Source organism: Heterodontus francisci, chromosome 10 (genome assembly GCF_036365525.1).
Source record: "Heterodontus francisci isolate sHetFra1 chromosome 10, sHetFra1.hap1, whole genome shotgun sequence".
Classification (NCBI taxonomy): Eukaryota; Metazoa; Chordata; class Chondrichthyes; order Heterodontiformes; family Heterodontidae; genus Heterodontus; species Heterodontus francisci.
In genome coordinates, this window is record NC_090380.1 from 13,015,017 (window position 1) to 13,037,614 (window position 22,598).

The 22,598-nt window shown below is 44.1% G+C and overlaps 1 protein-coding gene across 2 annotated transcripts in view; it reads right to left on the minus strand.

Moving 5' to 3' along the window:
* The window catches only part of phex (phosphate regulating endopeptidase homolog, X-linked), a 183,949-nt gene that overhangs the window by 72,266 nt on the left and 89,085 nt on the right, over nt 1-22,598 (minus strand). For both annotated transcript variants that reach the window (XM_068040120.1, XM_068040119.1), the window contains exons 5-6: nt 5,250-5,476; nt 1,355-1,423 (exon numbers count right to left, since the gene is read on the minus strand). In XM_068040120.1, the coding sequence (XP_067896221.1) occupies nt 1,355-1,423; nt 5,250-5,476 (296 nt within the window). The remainder of the gene's footprint in view (nt 1-1,354; nt 1,424-5,249; nt 5,477-22,598) is intronic.

The window sequence follows — 22,598 nt, forward strand, 5'->3', positions numbered from 1 at the left end:
ACGCTATTGTTGGATGCCAGAGATCCCCTGTAGAATTCAAACTGATGTTGGAAGTCTATGCTTTGGAGCCTGCTAAAAGCTTCTGGACAGCTTTTTTTCTAAGTCAGTAGTGAGCACCATCCTTTGTCACTGACAACGGTCCCCGTCAGGCTTTGTTGAGTCTGCGAATCCTTCTACAATGCTACCCAAATTTTTCTCGAGCCGGAGTCTGCTAGGGGCAGAGGTGAGGGAGGGTATAGTGACACAACAAGAAGACCCACTGATAACAAAATCTAGACCAATATGCTTTCAGTTTCTTCATGTTTTCCTATTACATCTTTGAGTAAGGATGCCATTATTTGTCCTACCACTGACATTAAGCTAATTGGTCTATAGTTCCCTGGATTTGTTCTAGCTCCCTTTTTAGCTCTAGGAATCACATTGGCTGTCCACCAGTCCTCTGGCACTATTCTCTTGTCTAATGAATTTTTATATCTATGTAATAGTGTCTCTGCTATCTCTTCTCTAACTTCTTTTTATATGCATGGATGCAATCCATCCAGACCATGGGTTTTACTCTCTCTAAGTTTGACTAGTAAATTAATTAGCACCACCCCCCCCCCCTCCTCTTTATTTATTTAGAGGTACAGCACTGAAACAGGCCCTTCGGCCCACCGAGTCTGTGCCGACCATCAACCACCAACTTATACTAATCCGACACTAATTCCATATTCCTACCACATCCCCACCTGTCCCTATATTTCCCTACCACCTACCTTTACTAGGGACAATTTATAATGGCCAATTTACCTATCAACCTGCAAGTCTTTTGCCATGTGGGAGGAAACCGGAGCACCCGGAGAAAACCCACGCAGACACAGGGAGAACTTGCAAACTCCACACAGGCAGTACCCAGAATTGAACCCGGGTCACTGGAGCTGTGAGGCTGCGGTGCTAACCACTCTTGCTCTCTTCAATGTGGTTATATTGTTTTTTTATCTCTTCTTCTAATGTCATGCCCATTTGGTTAGTCTCCCTGGTAAATACTGAAGCACGGTAACCATTCAATATTTATGCTATTTTGCTGCCATTATGTGTTGATTGATTTATCCTTCGCAGCCCAATCCCTAACTGATTTTTCTTTTGCTATTTAATGTGTCTGTAGAATACTTTACTGTTTATTTTTATATTCCTTGATAATATAATTTTGTAATTTCTCGTTGCCTTCCTGTCGTTTTGTAAAATTCTTTACAATCGTTTTCATATTCTCTTTTGTCATCCTCTCCTTCAATTAGCAGCAGTTACGGTTCTCCCTTAAATAACTCAAATATAAATAATTCTTTCACTGTCACAGCAGAGATAAAGTGGGACTCACCCTTTGTGCCTCAGTACTGTTGGTCAGGTAGTCTTCCTCAGATGGCAGAAACAGAGATGCTTGGTCCAGCTGTTTTTTAAGTAATGAGACACAATGAATAATGCTGGACTCGCAGTCCCAGTGTGATAAACAGACCTGTTGAAACACACCACTGCAGCTCTGATCTTTTATACACACAAAATCTTTGTGACATTTCAAGTGCTGTTCCAATTAAGGGTTAAAGGGTATTGGATGTCAGCCTAGTATCATTAGTAGCATTCTGGCCTCTGAGTGAAAAGCAGACAATTTTCAAAATCCCACAAACAGCAATGTGATAATGACCAGGTAGTATCTGACTTTCATTGATGTTGGTTGGGGGATACATATTGGCCAGGATAGTGACATGGGATCTTTAACCTCCCCCTGAGGGCAGACGGGAGCTCGGTTTAAAGCTCCACCCGAGAGATATTGCCTCTGACAATGAAGTATTCCCTCAGTACTGCACTGGAGTGTCAGCCTGGACTTAGAGTCATTTATGGCACAGGAGATCATTCGGCCCATCGAGTCCGTGCCAGCTCTCCTCGGAGCTATCTGGTCACTCCCACTCCCCTGCTCAATTCCCATAGCCCTGCAAGTCTATTTCCCTCAAGTGGCCATCCAACTTCCTCTTAAAATCATTGATTGTCTTCACTTTCACCACCCTTGTGGGCAGCGAGTTCCAGGTCATTATTATCCACTGCGTAATAAAAGTTCTTCCTCACATTCCCCCTGCATCTCTTGCTTAAAACTTTCAAACTGTGCCCCCTAGTCCATGTACCATTAGTTAATGGGAACAATTTTCCTTGTCTAAGTTATCTAAGCCTGTCATAATTTTGTACACTTCTTTTAAATCTCCCCTCAATCTCCTTTTCTTTAAAGAGAAGAAACACAGCTTTTCCAATTTAAACTTGTAATTAAAATCTCCCCATCCCTGGAACCATTCTAATAAATCTCCTCTGCACCCTCTCAAGGACCCTCACATCCTTCCTAAAATGTGGTGACCAGAACTGGACACAATACTCCAGTTGGAGCCTAACCAGAACTTTATAAAGGTTCAGCATAACTTCCTTGCTTTTGTACTGAATGCCTCTGTTTATGAATCCCAAGATCCCATATGCTTTACTAACCACTCTCTCAATATGTCCTGCCACCTTCAAATATTGATGCACATGCACCCCCAGGTCCCTCTGTTCCTGCACACTCTTTAGAACTGTGCCATGTGGTATATATTGCCTCTCCCTATTCCTTTTGCCAAAATTCATTACTTCATACTTAGCAGTAATAAATTCTATCTGCCACCTGTCTTCCCATTCTGCTGCCTATCTATGTCCTGTTGCATGTAGTTTATATCATCCTCACTATTTGTTGCACCTCCAAGTTTGGTGTCATCAGCAAGTTTTGAGATTCTACTCTGTATTCCCAGATCCAAGTCATTTATATATAGCAAAAAAAGCAGTGGTCCCAGCACTGACCCTTGGGAAACACCACTGTCTACCATCCTGCAGTCTGAAAAACTACTTTTTACTACGACTCACTGTTTTCTGGCCTTAAGCCAATTTTTCTGTATCCAAATGGACACTGACCCTCCTATTCCATGAACCTCAATTTTGTTAACCAGCCTTTTATGTGGTACCTTATCAAACACTTTCTTAAAATCCATATGAACAACATCTACCACATTCCCTTCATCAAACTTCTCTATTACTTCATCAAAAAATTCAATTAGATTAGTCAAGCATGATCTCCATATTACAAATCCATGCTGGCTATCCTTAATTAACTCCAAAATCTCTAAGTGTCTGTTGATATTTTCCCTGATTATTGTTTCTAATACCTTACCCACCACTGATGTTAAACTAACTGTCTTTACACCCTTTCTTGAATAATGGTGTCACATTTGTTACTCTCCAATACTTCCCCCCACCATACCGCTCCCCCCTCCACCCCGTATCCAGGGAAAATTAGAAGATTATAGTAAGCCCTTCCATTATCTCCATCCTCACTTCCTTTAGCAACCTGGGATGCAAGCCATCCAGACCAGGTGACTTATCCACCCGAAGCATAACCAGCCTTTTCAGTACCTCCCCCTCTCAATTTTTACCCTATCCATTGCCTCTACTCTCTCTGCTTCTACTAATATTTTGTCAGCCTCCATTTCCTTAGTGAACACTGATACAAAGTACTCATTAAGTATATTAGCCTTGCCCTGCGCCTCTAAGCACAAATTACCCTCTCCGTCCCTAATAGGTTATACTCCTCCTCTTACCACTCGCTTACTATTTACATGCTGGTCAAAGATTTTTGGGTTCCCTTTTATGTAAACTGCCATTCTATTCTCATATTCTCATTTTGCCAGTCGTACTTTCCTCTTCGCCTCCCCTTTCAAATTAATTTTATTTGGCCTGGTTCTCACTTGAAGAATTCACCTGACCTGCATCATACACCCTCTTTTTTACTTTCATCATAATCTCTATATCTCTGGTCATCCAAGGGAGCCCTGTTATTGTTTCCCCTGCCTTGTGTGAGTCCTGAGTGCTAGGGACTGGTGCTGGGTGAGTGATGAGGATATGGTGCATTGAGCAACGGGAGAGGTTAGGGAGTGGTGGCGATGATATGTCTTGTGAAGATGAATTCACTGACCTTGACCAGCCACGTGAGGTCATTGGACTTCTTGTGGTACTGCTGCCAGATCCTTGGGTCCAGGCTTGGGGAATTGACCTGCAAACCTCTGTCTGCCCTGGTGTTCACTTTGCAATAATTTACATTGCAGCAATATTTTTCTGCAGCTTTCATTTAAAGGTGCAGCCTGCCTTTAGGAAGAGAAGGTTGTCTGTACCACGTGATCGGCAAACAATGCTGCCGGGGTACCCTGTCATGCATAGAGGTAGCAGGCAGCTTGAAGGATAAACAAACAGTGGTGCAGCCACGCCAGCCAATGCTACTATCGTGCAGATGAGGTGGGTACATGAAAATTGCATGGTCCCACCTTGATTTGCATGAATGTGACAGGACCCTTCTGCCCAAAAACCAGAGCAAACCAATTTTTTGACTCATGTTTGGTAGGTGGATGAAGGAAAGGGGGAACAAAGTGATAGGGGAAGAGATCAGCTTCATGGGATTAGGACTGCTGGTCATGTGGAGGATAAACACCAACATGAACTGGTTGGGTCAAACAGCCTCTGTGCTGTAATTTGTATGTAATTCTAAAACAAACAGCCAAGAGTCTGGGAAAGGAGAGCTCCTACACCTGGGCCTGCTCAAAAAGGCTCGATATATGTGACAAGGACCTGTGTCGTCTATTCTCTGATAGCAATTAGTGGTTACTGAACCTATCAATTCTTTGTTTGCATTGCTTACAAGTGGAACGATCGATTTAAAGGAATTGTCTGCTTGGTTTTATGCTCAAGTTTCCGGAGTGGGTTTTGAATCCCCAAGTTTCTGCCTCAGAGGCCAGAGTGATGCCACTGAGGCACAGCTGACGTCACGGAGCTGTGTTCTATAATGCAGGACAATTATGGCTGATTCCTGCCTGGCTTCGACCCAATTCTAAATTCTAGGATGGAAGGTTATTTGAACAATAGGGTGGCCCAGCTTACCGCCAGTCCTGGCTCCAAATGTGGCGTCACAATGGAAGGGGGAATGGCCAGAAGTACCCCATTCCCTCGATATTTCTCAATGAAGATCATTCCTGAGGAAAGAGTCATAGAAACAAGTGGCACCTCAAAATCTTGCCCTAGTATCTCCCCCCCTCCCAGCTAGATTTCAACAATTCCCCAACCAAATTTCTGGAATTTCTAGGCCTTTTCCCTTGATTCTGGACTAAACACAAGATGTAAATATTGCAATGGGAGCCTCTGGCGAGAGCACATTTACTGACCTGTAAGATGTGCTGGTCGGAGTTTTTGTCATCAGTTGCAACAAAAAAACGAATGAGGACGTTATTGCTGAATTTTCCTCGGAGAACAGCCAATGTCTCCAGCAGGTTGAATTCCTCCTTCCTCCAGGTCCCCTCAGGCCCATTGTTTGTTTCGAGCACTGGCCAGTGTAAAGATGGCTGCTTTAGGAACTTGAGCAAGGGCTTGGCATCCTCCATCTCTATAGCACCTACCAACAAAATGAAAGATATTTGTTCACTAGGGGTAAACTCACCAATCTCTCACTGAGAGAGTTTGGATCACAGGACTAAAGCATGGCAGCATATCAGGTAAGGTGAGAGTGACTGCCCTTGACATCAAGACAGCATTTGACCGAGTGTGGCATCAAGGAGCCCTTGGAAAACTGAGGTCAATGGGAATCAGGGGGAAAACTCTCCACTGGTTGGTCGTATCTAGCACAAAGCAAGATGGTTGTGGTTGTTGGAGGTCAATCATCTCAGTCCCAGGACATCACTGCAGGTGTTCCTCAGGGTAGTGTCCTAGGCCTAACCATCTTATGCTGCTTCATCAATGACCTTCCCTCCATCATAATGTCAGAAGTGGGGATGTTCACTGATGATTGCACAATGTTCAGCACCATGCGCAACTTATCAGACACTGAATCAGCCCTTGTCTATATGCAGCAAGACCTGGACAACATGCAGGCTTGGGCTGATAAGTGGCAAGTAACATTCGTGCCACACAAATGACAGGCAATGACCATCTCCAACAAGAGAGAATCTTACCATCTCCCCTTGACATTCAACGGCATTACCATCGCTGAATCCCCCACTATCAACATCCTAGGGGCTACCATTGACCAGAAACTGAACTGGAGTAGCCATATAAATACTGTGGCTACAAGAGCAGGTCAGAGTCTGGGAATTCTGAGACGAGTAACTCACTTCCTGTCTCCCCAATGCCTGTCACAATACAAGACACAAATCAAGAGTGTGATGGCATACTCTCCATTTGTCTGGACAGCTGCAGCTCCAACAACACTCAAGAAGCTCTACACCATCCAGGACAAAGCAGCCCACTTGATTGGCATCCCATCCACCACCTTCAACATTCACTCCCTTCACTGCCGACGCACAGTGGCAGCAATGTGTACCATCTACAAGATGCACTGCAGCAAATCACCCAGGCTCCTTTATAGAGTCATAGTGTTATACAGCACAGAATCAGGCCCTTCGGCCCATTGTGTCTGTGCTGGTCATACTGCACCCAACTATTCTAATCCCATATTCCTGCACTTGGCCCGTAGCCCTGGATGCTATAGCATTTCAAGTGCTCATCTAAATACTTCTTAAATGTTGTGAGGGTTCCTGCCTCCACCACCTCCTCAGGCAGTGTTCCAGATTCTAACCACCCTCTGAGTGAAAAATGTTTCCTCAAATCCCCCCCAAACCTTCTGCCCCTTACCCTAAATCTATGCCCCCTGGTTCTTGACCCCTCCGCTAAGGGAAAAAGTTTTCTCCTATCTAACCTATCAATGTCCCTCATAATCTTGTACACCTCAATTATGTACCCCCTCAGCCTTCTCTGGTCCAAGGAAAAAAACCCTAGCCTTTTCAGTCTCTCTTCATCGCTGAAATGCTCCAGCCCAGGCAACATCCTGGTGAATCTCCTCTGCACCCTCTCCAGTGCAGTCACATCCTTCCTATGGTGCGGCGACCACAACTGTACACAGTACTCCAGCTGTGGCCTAACCAGCTTTTTATACAGCTCCATCATAACCTCCCTGCTCTCATATTCTATGCCTCGGCTAATAAAGGCAAGTATCCCATATGCCTTCCTAACCACCTTATCTACCTGTGCTGCTGCCTTCAGTGATCTATGGACAAGTACACCAAGGTCCCTCTGACCTTCTGTACTTCCTAGGGTCCTACCATCCATTGTGTATTCCCTTGCCTTGTTAGTCTTCCCAAAGTGCATTACCTCACACTGCTCAGGATTAAATTCCATTTGCCACTGCTCTGCCCATCTTACCAGCCCATCTATATCTCCCTGTAATCTAAGGATTTCCTCCTCACTGTTTACAACACCACCAATTTTCGTGTCATCTGCGAACTTACTGATCATACCTCCTATATTCACATCCAAATCATTAATGTATACTACAAACAGCAAGGGTCCCAGCACCGATCCCTGTGGTACACCATTGATCACAGGCTTCCAATCACAAAAACAGCCCTCGACCATCACCCTCTGCCTCCTGTCACTAAGCCAATTTTGGATCCAATTTGCCAAATTGCCCTGGATCCCATGGGTTCTTACTTTCTTAACCAATCTCCCATGCGGGACCTTATCAAAAGCCTTACTGAAATCCATGTATACTACATCTACTGCTTTACCCTCATCTACACATCTCACCACATCAAAAAATTCAATCAGTTTAGTTAGACACGATCTCCCCCTGACAAAGCCATGCTGACTATCCCTGATTAGTCCCTGCCTCTCCAAGTGGAGATTAATCCTGTCCCTCAGAATTTTTTCCAATATTTTCCCAACCACTAATGTTATAGTCATCGGCCTGTAAATACCTGGTTTATCCCTCCTACCCATGGTACCACATTTGCTGTCTTCTGGTCCTCTGGTACCTCTCCTGTGGCCAGAGAGGATTTGAAAATTTGTGTCAGAGCCCCTGCTGTCTCCTTCCTTGCCTCACATAACAACCTGGGATACATCTCATCTGGGCCTGAGGATTTATCCACTTTTAAGCCCACTAAAACAGCTAATATTTCCTCCCTTTCAATGCTAATTTGTTCAAGTATATCACAATCCCCCTCCCTGATCTGTACACCTACATGGTCCTTCTTCATAGTGAACACAGATGAAAAGTAATCATTTAAAACCTCACCTATGTCCTCCGGTTCCACACACAGATTGCCACGTTGGTCCCTAATGGACCCTACTCTTTCCCTGGTTATCCTCTTGCCCTTAATATACTTATAAAACGCCTTGGGATATTCCTTTATCTTTCCCACCACTGTTTTTTCATGTCCCCTCTTCGCTCTCCTAATTACTTTTTTAAGTGCCACCCTACACTTTCTATACTCCTCTAGGGCTTCTGATGTTTTCAGTGCCTGGGATCTGCCGTAAGCCTCCTTTTTTTTCCCTGATCCAATCCTCTATATCCCTTGACATCCAGGGTTCCCTGGGCCTGTTAGTCCTACCCTTCACCTTAATGGGTACATGTTGGCTCTGAACTCTCACTATTTCCTCTTTGAATGACTCCCACTGATCTGATGTAAACTTTCCCACAAGTAGCTGCTCCCAGTCCACTTTGGCCAGATCCTGTTTTATCATATTGAAATCGGCCTTCCCTCAATTCAGTTCCTTTATTTCTGGATCATCTTTGTCCTTTTCCATAACTGCCTTAAATCTTAGAGTTATGGTCACTATCCTCGAAATGCTCCCCCACTGACACTTCTACCACTTGTCCAGCTTCATTCCCTGGGATTAGGTCCAGTACTGCCCCTTCTCTTGTAGGACTTTCTACGTACTGGCCCAAAAAGTTCTCCTGTATGCATTTTAAGAATTCCACCCCTTTTAAGCATTTTGCACTAAGACTATCCCAGCTGATATTGGGGAAGTTGAAATCCCCTACTATTATTACCTTATTATTTTTACACCTCTCAGAGATTTGCCTACGTATCTGCTCCTCTATCTCTTCCTGACTGCTTGGAGGCCTGTAGTAGACACCCAGCCAAGTGATTGCCCCCTTTTTTGTTTTTAAGTTCTACCCAAATGGCCTCATTTGAGGAACCTTCTAAGATGTCAAGAGGAAGAAGAAGGCTTATGTTAGGATGAGACGTGAAGGCTCAGTTAGGGCGCTTGAGAGTTACAAGCTAGCCAGGAAGGATCTAAAGGGAGAGCTTAGAAGAGCGAGGAGAGGACACGAGAAGTCATTGGCGGATAGGATCAAGGAAAACCCTAAGGCTTTCTATAGGTATATCAGGAATAAAAGAATGACTAGAGTTAGATTAGGGCCAATCAAGGATAGTAGTGGGAAGTTGTGTGTGGAATCAGAGGAGATAGGGGAAGTGTTAAATGAATATTTTTCGGCAGTATTTACAGTAGAGAAAGAAAATGTTATCGAGGAGAATATTGAGATACAGACTACTAGGCTAGATGGGATTGAGGTTCACAAGGAAGAGGTGTTAGCAATTTTGGAAAGTGTGAAAATAGATAAGTCCCCTGGGCCAGATGGGATTTATCCTAGGATTCTCTGGGAAGCCAGGGAGGAGATTGCAGAGCCTTTGTCCTTGATCTTTATGTCGTCATTGTCGACAGGAATAGTGCCGGAAGACTGGAGGATAGCAAATGTTGTCCCCTTGTTCAAGAAGGGGAGTAGAGACAGCCCTGGTAATTATGTTGGAAAAGGTTATAAGAGATAGGATTTATAATCATCTTGAAAAGAATAAGTTCATTAGCGATAGTCAGCACGGTTTTGTGAAGGGTAGGTCGTGCCTCACAAACCTTATTGAGTTTTTTGAGAAGGTGACCAAACAGGTGGATGAGGGTAAAGCCGTGGATGTGGTGTATATGGATTTCAGTAAGGCGTTTGATAAGGTTCCCCACGGTAGGCTATTGCAGAAAATACAGAAGTATGGGATTGAAGGTGATTTAGTGCTTTGGATCAGAAATTGGCTAGCTGAAAGAAGACAAAGGGTGGTGGTTGATGGCAAATGTTCATCCTGGAGTTTAGTTACTAGTGGTGTACCGCAAGGATCTGTTTTGGGGCCACTGCTGTTTGTCATTTTTATAAATGACCTGGACGAGGGTGTAGAAGGGTGGGTTAGTAAATTTGCGGATGACACATAGGTCGGTGGAGTTGTGGATAGTGCCGAAGGATGTTGTAGGTTACAGAGGGACATAGATAGGCTGCAGAGCTGGGCTGAGAGATGGCAAATGGAGTTTAATGCGGAAAAGTGTGAGGTGATTCACTTTGGAAGGAGTAACAGGAATGCAGAGTACTGGGCTAATGGGAAGATTCTTGGTAGTGTAGATGAGCAGAGAGATCTTGGTGTCCAGGTACATAAATCCCTGAAAGTTGCCACCCAGGTTAATAGGGCTGTTAAGAAGGCATATGGTGTGTTAGCTTTTATTAGTAGGGGGATCGAGTTTCGGAGCCACAAGGTTATGCTGCAGCTGTACAAAACTCTGGTGCGGCCGCACCTGGAGTATTGCGTGCAGTTCTGGTCACCGCATTATAGGAAGGATGTGGAAGCTTTGGAAAGGGTGCAGAGGAGATTTACTAGGATGTTGCCTGGTATGGAGGGAAGGTCTTACGAAGAAAGGCTGAGGGACTTGAGGTTGTTTTCGTTGGAGAGAAGGAGGAGGAGAGGTGACTTAATAGAGACATATAAGATAATCAGAGGGTTAGATAGGGTGGATAGTGAGAGTCTTTTTCCTCGGATGGTGATGGCAAACACGAGGGGACATAGCTTTAAGTTGAGGGGTGATAGATATAGGACAGACGTCAGAGGTAGTTTCTTTACTCAGAGAGTAGTCGGGGCGTGGAACGCCCTGCCTGCAACAGTAGTAGACGCGCCAACTTTAAGGGCATTTAAGTGGTCATTGGATAGACATATGGATGAAAATGGAATAGTGTAGGTCAGATGGTTTCACAGGTCGGCGCAACATCGAGGGCCGAAGGGCCTGTACTGCGCTGTTATGTTCTATGTTCTATGTCATCCCTCCTGACTGCAGTCATTGACTCCTTGATCAACAGTGCAATGCCACCTCCTCTTTTACCCCCTCCCCTGTCTTGCCTGAAGATTCTATACCCTGGAATATTGAGCTGCCAGTCCTGCCCCTCCCTCAACCATGTCTTTGTGATAGCACGACCGTTCAAGACAAGCAGTTATCCCAGAGACAAGTAATTAATATGATCCCAAATGCAAATCCTCCAAATTAGTCTGATTCTGATCCGAGACATGAGCCTAACTAAAATATGATCCGACCGTGAACAAGCTCCCAATTTATATGTTATGGCACGACTGCTCAAGACAAAGCCCCCAATCAAAATATATGATTCTGACTGCGGTGGGAGCAACATCCTGTCAATTCAGTCCCGTCACTCCACAGGTCGCATAACATATATCTTTAGGCTTTCCCAAATCAAAGAAAGCCACAGGCGAGTTGAATAATCTAGTAACCCCCAGATGAGGTGAACCAAACCAGGTACTTATAGATATCAACAAATTAATTGTTTGTTAGAAAAACTAAAAAATCTTAAACACTACTAAGATAAAGCAATATCTAAAGATCTTATAACTTATTTAAAGAACCTAACTCCCACATTCACAAACTGACAGTAGTTTGGAGTTTAATTAGCTGCCCGGAAAAGAATGAAATAACAATAAAGTCTTTTCAGATTACGCTTCCTGACGAAAAGGAATCTTCAATGTAGAAGTGCTCCGAGGTTGCTTGAAGTCTTTGCAGTTGTCTGATGGGATCCGACGATAGGAATTCGGTATTGCAGCTCAGCATTTGAAACTTCAAACTCCTCTTCTTTCCAGTGATGAACACAGTAGATTGACAAATAGCTATTTATAAAAAAGAATTAATCTGGCTTGACTTTTCAGCATTCTGAGCGTATAAAAAAATAGGGTTTAAATAGACTGAGAGAGCTCTCCTATTTCCTTCAGTACATGCTGCCTGTGTCTCAAACTGTCTCTCAACTGTCTCTGCAAAGCCAGTTTTTTTTCAGCTAGTTTCAAAGTTAAACAGCAACATTGTATGTCCGGTTCTCTGTCTCTGAATGGTTGTATCTAGGGCAACCAAGATGCACTTTCCGGTAACTCCTGAAGCTGGCTTGTTTTCCCTCTCTGTATGGTTGTCTCCAGGGCAATCGAGATGCACATTCACTTGGTAACTTCTGAGGCTTGCTACCTTAAAGAAGTACTGATCTCTTACAGCCTTAAAGGCACACCGCATATTTTCCAAGAAAAAAACCAACAGCATCACGAAACCTTCAACAGTACCTTCCAACCCCGTGACCTCTACCATCTAGAAGGATAATGGCAGCAGATGCATGGGAACACCAGCACCTGTAAGTTCCCCTCCAAGCCACAGACCATCCTTGGAACTATATGGCCATTCCTTCATTGCTGCTGGGTCAAAATCCTGGAACTCCCTTCCTAACAGCACTGTGGCTGTACCTGCACCCAAAGAACTGCAGTAGTTCAAGAAGGCAGCTCACCACCACCTTCTCAAGGACAATTAGGGATGGGCAATAAATGCTGGCCTAGCCAGTGACACCCACATCCCATGAAAGAATTTAAATAAGCACAGGCTCCATCCTCTCCCCCATGCCCGATTAGAAGGGCAGCCTCGGTGCTCTCTTAATAAGTAACCAATCGAAGGGACTAAGGATTGATTGTTCATGAAGGTAAAAGTAGCATAGGGTTGCTCATTCTGGTTGGACGTTTTCCTGGAGGTTTCATCACATGACCTCCCTTCTCAAACTGCCCTGCCCCCATAACTCCGCTATCGGTCCCCCGATGCCTGCATTCTCGCAACGCTCTGCTTTCCCTCGCAGAAAACCAACAGACCCTTGTTACCTGATTAGATGACTTTTGACTGCCAGTTAAACAGGCTTTACTTCCAAATCCAGCATTATTTTTGATAAATAATAAACAAAAGTATTCCAAGAAAAGAAAAAATTGCTCAATTGTTTAAGATGATTAATGAATTTGACAGGGTATAAAGGAGAAACTATTTCCTCTGGTGGGAGAGTCCAGGACAAGGGGGCATAACATTAAGATCAGAGCTAGGCTGTTCAGGGATGAAATCTGGAATTCTCTCCACAAAAAGCTGTTGAGACCAGAGGTGGCGGTAGGAGGGGGCTGGGGTTGTGGGGGACGTCAATTGAAAATGTCAAAACTGAGCTTGATGAAATTTTTGTCGTAAGGGTATTAAAGGTTATGAAACCAAGTGGGTAGATGGAACTAAGATACAGATCAGCCTCGAGGGACTGAATGGCTTGTGTTCTTCCTATATTCTATATTCCATGGTGTAATGCAGAAAGAAGTGGGATGGGACAAGTGAAGAAGCAAAAGATGGGTTTACAGGAGATGTAAATGGTCGCGGCGGAACCACGACAAGTACCTGCTGTCTGAGAAAATAGAAGCAGTGGTTATGGTCTAAAGCCACTGATGGAAGGTTGTAAAGGTTGTCTGATTGAAAGATTAGGTGCTGTTCTTGTGGAACAGTATAGGACACCAAAGAGGCTAGCATAGGAGTGGGATTCTGAATTAAAATGGCACCATGGTCTTTTCTCGTCTAGTAATTCCCACATTTCTCTATGAGACAAGTCACCTTTGTTGGCGCAACTCAAGTTATATAATTGACAATACTCCTACACATGTGACTGAGAGGGCTATCAAATGCTTCAGAATCACTGGATTCTTCAGGGTTGTGGGAGCTATGTGGCATTGTGAACCCCAGATGTAAACTCCCATATTCATGCAAACTACAAAGGCTTCCATTTCCTGATTGTGAAGGTCACATGCAATGAAAGTATAGCTTTGTTCACATAATTTTATAACAAACTGCGGAGGAGCTTTCCAATGAAACAAACGTCAAAGTGAGACGATGATTTGTGGAAGCTATTGGGATAGCTGGCATCTGGTGCCTTGTAGCACACATCCAGCATTGTGTCGTGAATTGTGCCAGAATATTGTGTGCCTCACTACTTTATAATGAGGAGAGGATTTCAAAGAGGAGATGGCTCAGGTACAGAAGTAGACACATTCCCATGAGGGGGAAAGGAAGGCACCCAAAATTAAAGCTCTGGGTGACTAATGATATAGAGGTTAAAATGAGATAGAAAAGGGAGACTTATGATAAATGTAAGGCTCACAGTCAGGAAACCAAGTTGAATACACAAAGTACAGATGAGATCTAAAACAGTGAATAAGAGGGTTAAAGAGAGAGAATGAGAGTTGATTATTGGTAGTATAAAAGGGAATATCAGCAGTCTTTCCAAAACATATAAATAGTAAAAGGACAGTCAAATAGTCAAAGGAAGGATGGGGCTGATGAGAGACAAAAAAGGAGCTGATCTTGTGCAGGCAGAGGGTATGGCCGAGGAACTAAATGAGTACTTAGCACCTGTCTTCACTCGAGAAGAGAGTGCTGCCAATGTAGTAGTGAAGGAGGAGGCAGAAGCAATATTGGATTGGATAAAAATAAATAAGGAGGAGGTACTTAAAAGGTTGGCAGTCCTCATAGTACAAGCCAGCTGGTCTGGATCAGATGTATCCTAAAGTTACTAAGGGAGGTAAAGGTGGAAATTTTCCAACCGTTCTTGGATATGGGAGCGATGCCAAATGGCAGGATAAACAGGGATAAACCCAGCAACTAGAGGCCAGTTAGCCTAATGTATGTGGTGGGGAAACTTTTAGAAACCCGATTTTAACCCATTCAAAACCCATTCACTTGCACAGAGTTAAAATCAGGCCCAATAATTCAGGACATAATTAATTGGCACAGATTTGTCAAAGATTAAAATACAATATGGCAAATTCTGAAATTCAAATAAAAACAGAAAATGCTGGAAGTACTAGGCAGGTCTGGCAGCATCTGTGTCCAGAGAAACAGTTAATGTTTCAGGTTAGAGTCACAGAGTTATAGAGCACAGAAACAGGCCCTTCAGCCCATCGTGTCTGCTGGCCATCAAGCAACGAACTATTCTAATCCCATTTTCCAGCACTTGGCCCGTAGCCTTGTATGCTATGGCGTTTCAAGTGCTCATCTAAATACTTATTAAACGTTGTGATGGTTCCTGCGTCTACCACCCCTTCAGGTAGTGTGTTCCAGATTCCAACCACCCTCTGGGTGAAAATTTTTTTCCTAAAATCCCCTCTAAACCTCTTGCCCCTTACCTTAAATCTATGCCCCCTGGTTATTGACCCCTCCGCTAAGGGAAAAAGTTTCTTCCTATCTAACCAATCAATGCCCCTCATAATTTTGTACACCTCAATCATGTCCCCCCTCAGCCTTCTCTGCTCTAAGGAAAACAACCCTAGCCTTTTCAGTCTCTCTTCATAGCTGAAATGCTCCAGCCCAGGCAACATCCTGGTGAATCTCCTCTGCACCCTCCCCAGTGCAATCACATCCGTCCTATATGATAGTGAGTATATACTGGTGTCCCACCTTTGTTTGTGCATGGTGATTCTAAGGTCATGTAATATCTTCTTGCACTGTCATGCAGGGTAAGTGGCACAGCATCAGCAATCAGGGCAGTATCAATACGGGATTTCAACTACCCTAATATTAAACAGGGATTAATTCAGTGCAAAAGGTATAGAGTGTAGAATTGTGTCAGCTGTGGCTCAGTTGGTAGCTGTCTCGCCTCTGAAGCACAGGCTCCCATTGATGTATTTTCTTCAGACGATGAAGAGTAGTGGTGAACGGTTGTTCTACAGACTGGAGGGAAGTATATAGTGGTGTTCCTCAGGGGTTGGTATTAGATCCATGGCTTTAATTGATAAATATTTATAACCTGGATTTGGGTATAATTTCAAAGTTTACATATGACACAAACCCTATAATGCTGTAAAAAAACTAGGACGATAATAACAGGAGGACATTTTGTAAAATTTATTCATTCATGACAAGGCCAGCATTTTATGATGGAGGTGTCTGGGACATTGTAAAGTTTGTTCAGTGAGTATGACTGTGTCAGGCTGTTGCTTGACTAGTCTGTGGGACAGCTCTCCCAACTTTGGCACAAGCCCCTACATGTTAGGAAGGAGGACTTTGCAGGATTGACAGGGCTGGGTTTGCCGTTGTCATTTCTGGTGCCTCGGTTGATGCCGGTTTCATTCCTTATTGAAATCGTAGCAGTTAGATTCAACTGAGTGGCTTGCTCAGCCATCTCAGAGTCAACCACATTGCTCGGGGTCTGGAGTCACATGTAGGTCAGATCAGGTAAGGACAGCAGATTTCCTTCCCTAAAGAACAATAGTGAACCAGATGGGTTTTTACAACAATCGACAATGGTTTCATGGCCATCATTAGACTAGCTTTTTAATTCCATATTTATTAATTGAATTCAGATTTCACCTCCTGCCGTGGTGGGATTTGAACCCATGTCCCCAGAGCAATACCCTGGGTCTCTGGGTTGCTAGTCCAGTTGACAGCACTGGTGTCTCTTGCAGGAGATGTCACAGAACCAAGAACATAAGAAACAGGAAGAGGCCATTTAGCCATTCAAGCCTACTCCGCCATTCAATAGGATTATGGCTGATTATGGCTGATCTACCTCAACTCCACCTTCCTGCACTAGAGAATTTCCAAGATTCACAGCTCTTTGAATGTACCATTTCAGTCCTCAATGGTACGCCCCTTATTCTGAGACTGTGACCTTGCATTCTAGACACTCCAGTCAGGGGAAACATCCTCCCAGCATCGACCCTGTCAAACACCTGAAGAATTTTATATGTTTCAATGAGATCACCTCTCATTCTAAATTCCAGGTGGCATAAGCCTATTGTATTCAATCGCTCCTCATTGAACAGCCCTCTCATCACAGGAACCAACCTAGTGATCCTTTGTTGCACCCCCTCTCAGGCACCCTCCACGCATACACCCACCCCCCCCCCTCTCAGGCACCCTCCACGCATACACCCACCCCACCCCCCCCCCCCCCTTGTTCCCTCCGCTTCCCCACCAAGGCATGGAGACCAAAACTGTCCACAGTAATTCAGGTGTGGTCGCACCCAAAACCCTGCACAATTGCAATAAGAATTCCTGATTCTTGTATTCCAACCCATTGCAATAAAGGCCAACTTAGCATTTACTTTCCTCATTGCTTGCTGTATCTGCATGTGAACTTTCTGTGTTTTGTGTACAGGAACACTCATTCCTCTGAACACCAACATTTAATAATCTCTCGCCATTTAAAAACTATTCTGTTTTTCTATTCTTCCTACCAAAGTGCATATCCACATATTTCCCCACATTATACTCTATCTGACACGTTGCTCCCTACTCGCTTAACCTGCCTGTATCCCTTTACAGACTCTCTGTGTCATCACAACTTAAATTCCCATCTAGCTTTGTATTGAGAGCCAACTAAGATGCAATACACTTGGCCCCCTCATTAATATAGATCGTAAATACTGAGGCCCCAAGCACTGATCCTTGTGGCACCCCACTAGTTATAGCCTGCCAACCTGAAGATGACACACTTGTTCCTACTCTCTGTTTTCTGTCCTTTACCAACCTCAATCCATGCTAATATTTTACCCCAATCCCATGAGCTCTCGCATAACAACCTTTCATGCGGCACCTTATCTTTTGAAAATTCAAATGGAGTACATCCACTGGCTCCCCTTTATCTACCCTGCTAGTTACATCCTCAAATAGCTCGAATAGATTAATCAAACATGATTTCCCTTTCGTAAAACCATGTTGAATCAGCCTAATCACAAGATTTTCTAAGTGCCCTGTTACCACTTCTTTAATAATGGATTCCAGCATTTTCCTGACGACCGATGCCAAGCTAATTGGCCTGCCTGTAGTTCCCTGTTTTCTCTCTTCTGCTTTTCTTGAATATCACTGTTGTTTGCGACCTTTCTATTCACTGGGACTGTTCCAGAACCTAGGGAATTTTAGTAGATCAAATATCTCTGCAGCCATCTCTTTTAAAACACTAAGATGTAAGCCATTAGGTCCTGGGGATTTGACAGCTTTCAGTCCCATTAATTTTCCCAGTATCTTTTCTTCACTATTATTAATTATTTTAAGTTCCTCACTCTCATTAGACCCTCAGTTCCCCACTATTTCTGGTATTTTTTGTGTCTTCTTCTGCAAAGACAGATAAAAAAATATTTGTTTAATTTAGAGATACAGCACTGAAACAGGCCCTTCGGCCCACCGAGTCTGTGCCGACCATCAACCACCTATTTATACTAATCCCACACTAATCCCATATTCCTACCACATCCCCACCTGTCCCTATATTTCCCTCCCACCTACCTATACTAGGGGCAATTTATAATGGCCAATTTACCTACCAACCTGCAAGTCTTTTGGCATGTGGGAGGAAACCGGAGCAAACCCACACAGACACAGGGAGAACTTGTAAACACAGGCAGTACCCAGAATTGAACCCGGGTCGCTGGAGCTGTGAGGCTGCGGTGCTAACCACTGCGCCACTGTGCCGCAGACATTAATGTCTCTGCCATTTCATTATTCCCCATGATAATTTCTCCTGTCCCAGCCTCTATCGGACCCACGTTTACTTTAAGTTCCTCTCTTCATTTTTATATGCTTGCAAAAGCTCGTACAATCTATTGGGTTTTTTTTGCTAGTTTATTCTCAGATTCTATTTTCTCCTTTGATCAATTTTTTGGTCATCCTTTGCTGGTTTCTAAAACTCTCCCAATTCTCAAGCTCGCTACTCTGCTTGGCAACATTTTAAAACCTCTTATTTTAATCTAAAACTATCCTTAACCTCTTCAGTTAGTTGGAGATTGATCACTTTTTTGTGTGGAGCTTTTATTTCTCAACGGAATGTATATTCATTGAGAATTATGTAATATTTAGAGTCATAGAGTGCTGACTTATCCGGGCCTGGGTCTTTTGGAGACCATTGTGCCTAGCCATTGAAATTTCATAGGCAACCCTCAAGATTTCCCTTCCATATCCGGGAGGAACTAAAATTTGGCGGACCACTGTCCACCCCTTCTCTGCAGGCCACTGTGGAGATCTCCACTTTGTCATCACTACCCCGTTTTTTTAAGTACTGGAATTTGGGACCACCTTCTGCCTTTGCCTCAGAACAGGTGGTCTCTGCTATTCTTTTTAAGTCGGGGTTTGCCTGCTGAGCCTCAATCAAGGAAGATCTGCTGAGCATCTTCTCGTATTCACTTAAATCACTGAGAAAGGTCTCAGCCAGCCAGACCTCTGGGTCATCTATCTGAATTATTGGCTCAGCTCTCTCTATGGGAGCTGGCTTAGCCATGGACCTGGTCACTACCCAGTGAGGGAATATTCCAGGTACGTCCTCCTGTAACTGTTCCATCTCTCTGGCGTCATTTGGCTGGTCTAAGACTACCGGGGAGGCTATCACTTTATCCGCAGCCAAATCATAACCCAACAGCAAATCTACTCCAGCTACAGGCAGACTAGGGCAATCCCTACTATAACCAGTCCCGAGACTAGGTCACACAGTAAGCGGGCCGGATATAGGGGTCCGGGCATGTACCCACCTTCAATGCCTTTTAGCAGAACCTTCACAGCCATCGAGCTCTCTGGTGGGAAGGTTGTGCCTCTACCCAGCATTAATGATTGGGTGGCCCCTGTATCCCTGAGCAGGACAATTGACGTGCTCACCTCATTAGAGGGTGTGGGACCACCTTTCTCTTGAAGACAAAATCCTGGTCACCCTTGGGGATTTTGTCTGTTTTTACCACATCCATGGTGGTAGTCCTAGAGGGGTCAATTGCCATGGTTAGGGCCATGGAGTTATCTGCCGTGCTAGCTGGTGGGGCACCCTTTCCTGGACTGGCCTTGTGAACCCCAACAAAACCCACTGGCTTTCCCTTCAATTTCCAGCAGTCCGCTTTTGCTTGCCCTGCTTCACTACAGTGAGAACACATGGGCCTTCAGAAATCACTTTCTTACTCTCTGCACCTTCCTTCCTGACCTGTGGAGGTCCCTCGCATTCTCACTTCTATTCTCCCTTTCACTACTACCCCATCACCCCTTGCTGTCCCACTTTCTGTTCTTCCCAGACCTCTGGGGATTATTAGGGAAGGGTGTTCCCTGATTAAAGGATTTGTGCATGAGTTCATAATCGTCTGCCATTACAGCAAGCTCCCTCACCTTTGATACCCTCTGTTCCTCAGTATGGACTTGTTATTAATTGGGATACTATTTTTGAATTCCTTTAATTGAATCATTCTCGTAAATTCTCATATGAGGCTTCTAGCCTCAAAGATCTCATCCAGCGATCAAAGCTATGTGTTTAACTCGATGAAGGCTTGGGCAGGCCCTTTCCGAGTATTCTTGAATTTTTGTCTGTATGCCTCAGGGACTAACTCATAGGCACTTAAAATAGCAGTTTTGGTTTGCTCATAATTAAACAGCTTTCCTCTGAAAGCATAGAGTAAGCTTCATGGATCTTCCCACTAATTCACCTTGTAAAAGCATGGTCCAAGACTCTTTTGACCACTTTAACCTATGATCAAATATTCTCAAAGAGACAAAGTATCATTCAACCTCATCTGCATTAAATTTTGGCAATAATTATGAGTGTTTCAGGAAATCAAAGCTTTGCTCCGAATCAGGATCAGTATTCGAATTGCAAGTGACACCCACACTATGCAATTTCAATCTTTCCCTATCTAGCTCTAACTGCCTCCCTCTCTCTCCCTTTGCATATCTCTTTGCTCTTCTTCTTTTTCAAACTCTAGTTCCATTTTTTTTGCATGGTAATTTCTCTTTCCATTTGAATTCTAGTTAATGCAACTTTGTCAGTCTCAGGTTCCATGCCTGTTTCTTCTGTTTCTGGGTCAATATCAAAATGATTAGCTACAGTTTTAAGGACCTCGGGCTTTCTTGCTTTCGGCCTTAAACTCACTCCCACCTGGTTAGCTACAGCTTTTAGTTCTTCAACTGTTAATAGATTTTATGCGCCTCAAGATAACTATTCCTCTTCTACAAACGCTTTCGCTTCAAATGCAGCCATGTCTTAAGTGTTTATCACATTAAAAAAACGAGAATACAACAATATCCACGTTTGGGCTGATAAATGACAAATAACGTTCGCGCCACACAAGTGCCAGGCAATGACCATCTCCAACAAGAGAGAATCTAACCATCTCCCATTGACATTCAATGGCATTCCCATCGCTGAATCCCCCACTATCAACATCCTGGGGGTTACCATTGACCAGAAACTGAACTGGAGTAGCCATATAAATACCACAGCTGTAAAAGCAGGTCAGAGGCTAGGAATCCTGCAGTGAGTAACTCACCTCCTGACTCCCCAAAGCCTGTCCACCATCTACAAGGCACAAGTCAGGAGTGTGATGAAATACTCTCCACTTGCCTGGATGGGTGCAGCTCCAACAACACTCAAGAAACTCAACACCATCCAAGACAAAGCAGCCCGCTTGATTGGCACCCCATCCACAAACATTCACTCCCTCCACTACCGACACACAGTGGCAACAGTGTATACCATCTACAAGATGCACTGCAGCAATGCACCAAGTTTCCTTAGACAGCACCTTTCAAACCCGCGACCTCTACCAACTAGAAGGGCAAGGGCAGCAAATGCATGGGAACACCACCACCTGCAAATTCCCCTTCAAGTCACACACCATCCTGACTTGGAACTATATCGCCATTCCTTCACTCTCACTGGGTCAAAATCCTGGAACTTCCTTCTTAATAGCACTGTGGGTGTACTTACCCCACATGGACTGCAGCGGTTCAAGAAGGCCGCTCACCACCACCTTCTCAAGGGCAATTAGGGATGGGCAATAAATGCTGGCCTAGCCAACGACACCCAAATCCCATGAATTAATTTTTAAAAACGACTGGGAGTTCCAAGGTTGTGTTGCCTGCTGGGTACCAGGGTTAAAAACATCTCCTTGTGTCTAAAGAAGAACTTTGAGTGGGAGGGGGAGGATCCAGTTCCACGTAGGAACCAACAACATAGGTAGAACTAGGAACGAGGTTCTGCTGAGGGGGATTGAGGAGCTGGGGTCCAAACTAATAAGGGGAACCTCAAAAGTTATAATCTCTGATTACTTCCTGAGCTACATGCAAATTAGTATAGGGTCAAACATATCAGAGAATTGAATGCATAGCTGTAAGTGTGGTGTGGGAGACAGGGGGTTAAATTCATGGGGCACAGGCACCAGTTGTGGGGAAAGAGGGAACTGTTGTGTTGGGATGGGCTGCACTTAAACTGGATTGGAATTGATGTCCAGCGAATTGTATAACTAGGGCCGTAGACAGGGCTTTGAGCTAAAAAGCTGGGAATGGTTCAAGTGAGGGGAAAGTTATAAATCAAAAGAGAAAAGTCAAAGCCGGAGAGCAGTGGAAAGATTTGGGTAAAGAGAAACAGAGTGGGACAGGAAAGGACAGAGAGTTTAACAGTAATCATGCACCAGTGAATAAGGTCAAATCAGGGGAAAATGATAAAAAGTTAAAATTAAATGCACAATCTGAATTCACAAAGTATTTGCAACAAACCAGATGAACTGGCGGCACAAATGGATTTGATCTAATTGTCATTACAGAGACATGTTCTCATGTTGACCAAGGTTGGGAAC